This window comes from Gavialis gangeticus, unplaced genomic scaffold, assembly GCF_001723915.1.
Source record: "Gavialis gangeticus isolate Ggan-Ray unplaced genomic scaffold, GavGan_comp1, whole genome shotgun sequence".
In the NCBI taxonomy this organism is placed as follows: domain Eukaryota; kingdom Metazoa; phylum Chordata; order Crocodylia; family Gavialidae; genus Gavialis; species Gavialis gangeticus.
In genome coordinates this window covers 29,664,354-29,672,095 of record NW_017729000.1, presented here as the reverse complement: position 1 = coordinate 29,672,095, position 7,742 = coordinate 29,664,354, and the positions used below count along the sequence as shown (strand labels likewise).

At 42.7% G+C, this 7,742-nt stretch overlaps 1 protein-coding gene across 1 annotated transcript in view; it reads right to left on the bottom strand.

The window, feature by feature from the left end:
* The window catches only part of HMMR (hyaluronan mediated motility receptor), a 36,493-nt gene that overhangs the window by 27,639 nt on the left and 1,112 nt on the right, over positions 1-7,742 (bottom strand). The window contains exons 2-7 of the mRNA XM_019506494.1: positions 7,287-7,364; positions 6,671-6,756; positions 4,658-4,738; positions 3,701-3,889; positions 1,397-1,483; positions 726-826 (exon numbers count right to left, since the gene is read on the bottom strand). Of these exons, the coding sequence (XP_019362039.1) occupies positions 726-826; positions 1,397-1,483; positions 3,701-3,889; positions 4,658-4,738; positions 6,671-6,756; positions 7,287-7,364 (622 nt within the window). The remainder of the gene's footprint in view (positions 1-725; positions 827-1,396; positions 1,484-3,700; positions 3,890-4,657; positions 4,739-6,670; positions 6,757-7,286; positions 7,365-7,742) is intronic.

Genomic DNA, 7,742 nt, shown 5'->3' with positions numbered 1-7,742 from the left:
TTGTGGCTGCTGCCCCTTCTCCCCCTGTAACCGCTTCCCAGAGCAGCCCCCCCCTGCCCCCGGAAGAGCTTGGCACAGCCCCAGCCCATCCCATAAAGATCTGGGAGAAGCGCACCCGCCAGATGAGTGGTGGGAGCTGCCACACCAGTGGCTCCCAGACGAGCAAGGCACAGCGACTCCTCCCAGCACCCCCCAAACCATGGCTGTGCCACACCTGCCCGGGCAGTGCTTTCCCCAGCCCCTGCCCCACATCCTCCCTCACTGTGGGGGCCTTGATCTGCCCGCCAGCCCCTTCCCTCCTCCATCCCCTTCCACCACACCAGACTTACCAGTTGGAGGCAGCTCTCTAAGCTGCCAGGCTGTGTTCCTCGCCGCTAGTGTTACGCTGCAGCTGCACGCATGCACAGGCCATTTATCAGCCAAATTATCATTGGTCTGATATGGCTGATTTCCGATATAGTAAGTTTTCTTTATACCAGGGCTGATCCGATATCAGACCAATGTATCAGTGCACCTCTATGAGTTTGTACAACTACTCTTTTGGTATTAAGGTAATACGATTACTAGCAACTAGTCAAACTCCCTGGTTCAAGTATCTTTCCCCCCCGAACAATTTCTGAATGCCAATTTATTGCTTACATTTGCCATATTACAGTCCTACCATTAAATATAAGAAACAGCAATCTGAGTGAAATCTGAAGATAATTATCTTTTTTAATACTTACAGCTTTTCTTTCAACTGTGCTACTTTTCCTTTAGACTGCTCTAGATTCTTCTGGGCTGCCTGTAGCTTCATTTCCATGTCTTCCTGCTTTGCAAGTACATTCTTTAAAAAGTGAAAACAAAAACAATTACCTATTGATTAATAGATGTAAAGGAATTTACATGCATAAAATGTAACCAGCAAGTTACATTACTCAGGTACAGTAGAAGCTCACACCAAATGCAATTCACCATTATTCAGAATTTAACACTAATGAGAACTGCCTATAGCTGTGCCAAACTAGGACTTCTAACTCAAAATGCCTATGAAGCATCAGGCATCCATTAACAGTTCCTGCAACATATGGAAAAAGTGACAAAATCTGTCAAACCACCAGGCACAACTTATTCTGGGAAGTAGCTAAATACAAAGAAAATCTAAGCCTCTACACTACTGGGATTCCATTCTTGCTTCTGGTATAGATTGCATTGAAAATCTTAGGAAGCTAGCTAAACTTCTTCTATATGGTTAGTTTTACATTTCCATATAGAAGAGAGTAGGGAACCTCCTCCTGCAAGGGAGTTACAAAAGTCTATCATGTTCAAATAATGTGTAATTCATTTAGTCTACAGGTCTCACTGTTTTTTTGTTCCAAGAGGGATCAGTGTCAGCCATTTCATTACTGTAACTTACCTTATTCTTTGCATCCATTTTGGTCCTGAGTTTCATCAACTCCATGCAAAGGCTGCTCATTTTCTTTTGTGTACCATCTTCTGAGAACTTGATTAGAGATAACAGGGAAGTGTTTAAGTTAAAATTAAAACAAATTTACATGTTCGTTTATTAGTCTTCTTCTGCATGTAGTCCCTAGTACTGATGTCCCACTAAGAGAATAGTTAGACACATTTCTGGCTCCTAGCTTTTTCCTAAGCTGGCTTAAGCTGCAAGTGAAGAACAGCACATAGTACAATTGCTTTACAGGGCAAGCCATGAGCAAATGGCTATATGGTTATAAATTTTTATGGTATTTCTCATTTAAGTCATGCAATGTAATGAGAGAGTTCTGTGAAAGTTTTTATATTTAACCAAGTCCATTTTTCAGACTGAACTTTGATAGGAGTATATCACCTTGTGAGGTCCCTTTGAATGCTACTTCCCTATGATTTTAGCTAGCCCACATTGCTAGCATGGACCTTCCTGTTAAACCTGAAGCAATAAATTCAGAGTATTCCTAAAACCAGAGTCAACACAAGCAAGTAATCAATCCTGATGAGTGACTTTCATTATAGTCAGCAACATTTTTGACTGGATTGCCAAAAACATCCCAGTCTCTACCCATATCTTAACTTGGCATGCCAGAGGCAGACAGTGAGGGAGCCAAGGGGTCCAGTCCTCATTGCTGGTGGCAGATGCATACACACCTACCTGCAAGCTGGCAGCAAGGCTGAGGCTGGAGTTGCACTGCCACAGGTCCTTCCTGGCTATGCATCCCAGGGTATGCGTGTGCAGCCGCTGGTGCCACAGAGGTGGTATCAGGGCTTTGGACTCTGGTGCAGCTGTCTGAAGCCTGCCCACCACCTGCTGTAGCTGCCCAGACCCTGGGAGGCTGCAAAAGAGCTACGCTAGGCTCCAGAAACCTGGCTAGGGTCCATAGTGGCAGCTGCATGCATGCCTTAGGCCACACAGCCAAGAAAGGGCCTGGGGCACACTTAACAGTACTATTGTGTGGCACCCCACTGCATCCTCAAAAGGATCAAGGCAGCCCAGGGTACCGTGGCACTGATTGAGAATCACTGGTTTAAAAGAAAGTGGGTGAAAATCCTAGCTCCATAAATCCTGAAGTGTAGGGCAACTTTCTCAAGTAATTTCAGTGGAGCCAGGATTTCATTTGCTACTTTGTAACCTTATACCTGCCCTCCCTCACCTCTACTTCATGATGAACTCTGCCAGCCTGTTGAAAAATAAAGTATTTTTTAAAAGCATTCATGGGACATCTCATTTTTTGGAATGCAGACTTGTTATAACACCTGCCCCACAGGCTCAAAACAAACACATGATGTAATAACACCTAAAATACCCCAACCTTATAACTGGATTAAGGTACATGAGAAAAACAAGGACAAGTGAATAAGCGAGCACAATAGAAATGTTAAGTTAATTTTGTAGTCTGCATTAAGCTCCCTTTAAATGTGTAAAACTTTGCTGCAAAGGGGAGGATTTAAAATTGTTCTTCATGTGCAATGGGAATAGGACAAGTAGCAATGGTCTTAAAAATTGCCACAAGGAAGATTTAGGTTGTTATCATGAAGTCCTCTCCAAGATAGTCAAGAACTTAAAAAGATTACCTATAGAGGAGAAAGATAAGCAACTTCCACAAATATTTCAGTAGAGCTGATCTTGCCTAAGCACAGCGCAAGAGACTAGATGACCAAGGTCCTTTCTAGACCTTTGTTTGATTTTGTTGAAGTTATTAAAATTCCTACTGTGTTGCCATGTAGTAGCACAGATGAGCACACTCCATTCATACAAATGTATGCTTCCGTTTGTGAACTCTTCCACTTTCTACTCCCCATCTAAGAGATAAGGCCCACATGCAGAAAAGACTCAAACATATTAACAATGCTTGTGATATAGATACAGATTCCTGGCACAGGAATTTATTAAATCTAAACAACAGTGCCATATAAACAAGCAGCTACTCAGTGGTGATGCGTAGGGGGGGTGCACGTGCAACCCGCCAACAGCCAGTGCTCCCTGTTTAGGTGACGGGAAGGGGAGGACAGGAGGAAGCGCTGGTGCCCCCCTGAGAGTGCCAGCTGGCAAGTGGGGATGCCAGAAGTGCTGCCAGCACTTCTGGGAAGCATGAGCAGTGTGCCCAGTCAGCGCAATTGGCGGCAGGGGGATCCCACCCCCTATCTCTGACTGGCTGCTCCAGGGGCACGTGCCCCCACGACTCAGGAAGCACCAGCTGCCCATGCAGCTACTTATTCTACTTACTTTTGATTTTAGTAGTTCATTGGTTCTTGTTAGCTCAAGAAGTTGCTTTTCAAGCGAAGCAACATTAGCCAAGAGAGATGTTTTCTCACGGACTGCAACAGTCAATTTTGCTTCAATCTTTGTGAGATCCTCCTCTAGAGCTAGAAGCTTTTTATCCTGCTCTCCACGTTCTTTCACTAATCCACGAATCTAAAATGAGTTATTTCTTAGTTATTTTTTCCACAGTTAATATTTCCAGTTATGCTTGTTTTGTTCTCATTATCCCCCAAGATGTATTCGTTTTTACTGTTAGAAAGATCAGGTAAAGGACACAGAGCTAAAGGCACTTCACTTGTCTTTAAACTCAATAGATTGTATATCCTTTAACACTTCAGTAGCTTGGTTTTCACTATCCAGATCGTGAAATTTATTTCACCTAGTAAAAATTTAGTTAGTCTTGGCACAAAACCTACAGCATGGGCCAAAATGCACTTCTGGAGCAAGTGGTAGGAGGACATTCTTTGCTCATAACGTTTCAGATATGGCCTGATATTAATGGGAAATGTTTTACTGCTCCCAGCCTAACCAAATAATTCTGAAGAGATCTCAAGCCTCAGCAAGTGAATATTACATAGACTAGAAGCCTTTGAGTTCTCTAGAAAGAAGAGATTTCAGCATGGGATTCATTTCCATTTATATGAAAGGCTAGTTGCAAGAGGCAGCATCTCAGAAGGCTCCAAAGAAAATTGAAGTCAGTGTTCAGTTGATTTGCCCCACGAGTAGTTTTTACTCAGAGTTGGTAAACATTTGCTCAGGAAATTATATACAGCAATTCATCAACTACTTTGAATTTAAATCGGATGTAATGGTAAATAAGAGGTCTGTCAGTAGTTTTTGTTTCTTACATGGCATTCCATTAACAAATACACACACTATGCTCCCTCCCACCACATTCCCTCTTAAGTTATTTGCTCATACCTCTCTCTCTAGCATCTTCTGCTGTCTCTGCTCTTTCATAAGGGCAGCCTTCTTTGCAGATCTCAGGACTCCACTAACTGGCTTTGGAAAACAAGATTGAGAGGATATTTGAAATGAGCTTCATGATGCACAAGGAAATTTCCATGGAATATAACAACATGGAAACTGAAAGCATTGAAGTACTAACTTTTCTAAAGACACCAATCAAGTAATTAACCTGTAAAACCTTTTGCCAAATATCATTAGGCCAAAAGGATAAGGAATGATTAAATAGGATAGCATGCAGGAGAACATATAGTATTATACTACAGAGAAAAGCATTTGACAATTACACATCTTTATCTTTGAGCAACCAAAACTAAGCACAGACCATTTTAAGTTCCGGTAGATTTTTCTATTGCAAGGTTTTTTGGACATTGCTCAAAATAAACTATTGGGGTGAATGTGAAAAATAAGATACTTGGCAAGCATGAACCAGCATAAAATAAATACAGTTCCTTACGACAGTTGAGTCATGCATCATATAGAAAGCCTAAAGCTCAAGTCTTGTTTTCAGAACTTTCCCTGTGCCAAAACCACTTAATTTACTGGCTCAAGTTTAAAAAAAACCCTGCACTTAAAATCACGTATTCTCTCCCCTGTGGTACAGCAATTTGGTTTACATGAATGGATGTGAACACGCATAACAGACTGTTATAAACGCATGTTTAAATTGCAAGTGTAGTTGTACAAACCAATTTAGAACAGATTAAGCTTGCCTGAATGTTTCAAAAGTACACGTGGATTTTCAGGTATTATTTTGAACTGATCCTCTGAACTCATCCAGTGTTTTAAAGACAAGTGTAAAGTCCTGCACACAGGACAGAACAATCTCATCCACTGCTACAGGCCAGGCAATGAACTGACTAAGCAGCAGCTCTACAGAAAAGGACCTGGGGGTTTCAGTGGATAATAAGCTGAATATAAGCCAATAGGGTGCCCTTGTCGCAAAGAAGTCTAACCGCATACTAGGCTACATTAATAGCATTGCCAGCAGATCACGGAAAGTGATTCCCTTCCTGTATTTGGCACTGGTGAGGCCACATCTGGAGACCTGTGTCCAGTTTTGGGTCCCCCCCACTACAGAAAGGATGTAGACAAATTAGAGAGAGAGTTTGGCAGAGGGTAATGAAAATGGTTAGGGGCTGAGGCACATGACTTGTGAAGAGAGGCTGAGGGAACTGGACTTATTTAAAGGCTGAAGGAACTGGAGAAGAGAAAGGCTGAGGTGGGATTTCATAGCAGGCTTCAACAACCTGAAAGTTGGTTACAAAAAAGATGGAGCTAGACTATTCTCAGTAGTGGCAGATGACAGAACAAGGAGCAGCAAGGGACAGTTAGGTCAGATCTTCAGAAAAGAAACCTCTCACTGGGAAAGTAATAAAATACTGGAACAAGTTACCTGGAGAGGTTGCAGACACTCTATCCCTGGAGGTTTTTAGAACCTGGCTAGACAAATCCTTGGCTGGGATGATCTAGTTGGAGATGGTCCTGCTTTAAGCAAGGGGATTGGACAAGACCTCCTGAGGTCCCCTGCAAACTAAATTGTCTATGATTCTATTCCTAGACCTATGCTTCTGGGTACACAGAGTCTGGGTGTTCTGAGACACCCCACACACTAAAGAGAAGCAGCATCTGAACTGCTGTTCACTGCCTGCTCCTTCCCAGGAAGAAGCATGCAGCTCTCCAGCTCCAGTCTCTCACTTACTCAGGCAATAGTGCAAATAGTGGCATAGAACAGGGGTTCCCAAACTGTGGTACACATACCCCTGGGGATATGCAAGACATCTCTGGGGGCTACATGGGAGAAATTGTGTAATAGAAGATTTAATTTGCATTAAAATAATAATTAACATTTAAGGGGTTAAAACATAAAACATACGCTGGTAGGGGTATGCAGGCAGTTGGCAAATCTGGAACGGGGTACACAATAAGAAAGTTTGGGAACCTTTGGCATAGCAAATAGAGTCTTACCACTGTTGCAAGAGAAAGGAACTTTCTTCTAGGAGTGGGAGAAGACATATTTTCACTGTTCAGATTCTGCTGATTTTCCATTGTCCCTGAACAAAAAATTTCATCAGATCAAGAGATTAGAAGCAAACCATTTGGGGGGGGGGGAAGGGAGAGAAGGACATATTTTTTGAGTTTATCCACCTCAAATCCCAAGTCTACTTATTTTTACTAGTCTACATTCAGCAAGTGCATACACCAGCCTTATATTTCTGGGCACTACAAGAATCAGATCGGTCCTACCAATGGGTAGCCCATTCTAAAAGTGTTGTTTTATTTTTCCCTGTCCATACTCACATTGCTACACTGCAATGACAGGCTAACTTCAAAAGAAAAAAAATTACTGCAAATATATTACACTAAGGTGGGGGGAAGAAATCAGTGAAGCAGATGCATGAAAAGCCACAAAGAAGCATACTTTCAAATTGTCAGCAGCCATCATGGAGTAAAAAGCAAAACACTGAAAAATCTCAAAACACTAACAAAAGAAAAGCAGCAGCATTTGAGCACCTACAATTTGTTTTGCAAGGTCTCCAAAACTTCCAAAGCTTGCCAAGTGTCGAGCCATGGCACTGCTTACCTTTCTGTTTTCTGAAGTGGGATTTGTCAGAGAGCATAGGGCCTCTTACAGCATCTGAGGAATCGATTTCATGGGACCCTAGCAATGGGATGCAAATTAAAAAACGACAGTGATGTTTGGCACAGCAGAGAACACTGGGATAACTTGACAGGGAGAATTAAGTTTGTGGATGGGTTGTCACAATGAACAGATGTATTCAGTGCCCCTCTGGGTGCTTGTAGATGTGCGGAGACGCTGCTCTTACTGTGCTGGAATTATTCCAGCAGCCTCCACATCTTGTGTATCCACCATCCCCGTGCACGCATCAAAATGGCCCGAATGAGCTTTAGTTAGAGCCCCTGGTGCCATTTTTAAGTGCAGGATGCTGAAAACATCAGATGCAGTGGATGCTTTAATTAGAGTGGCTCTTGAAGCTGTTCTAATTAAAGTGTGCCTCCACCCCCCCCCCCAGCCCCC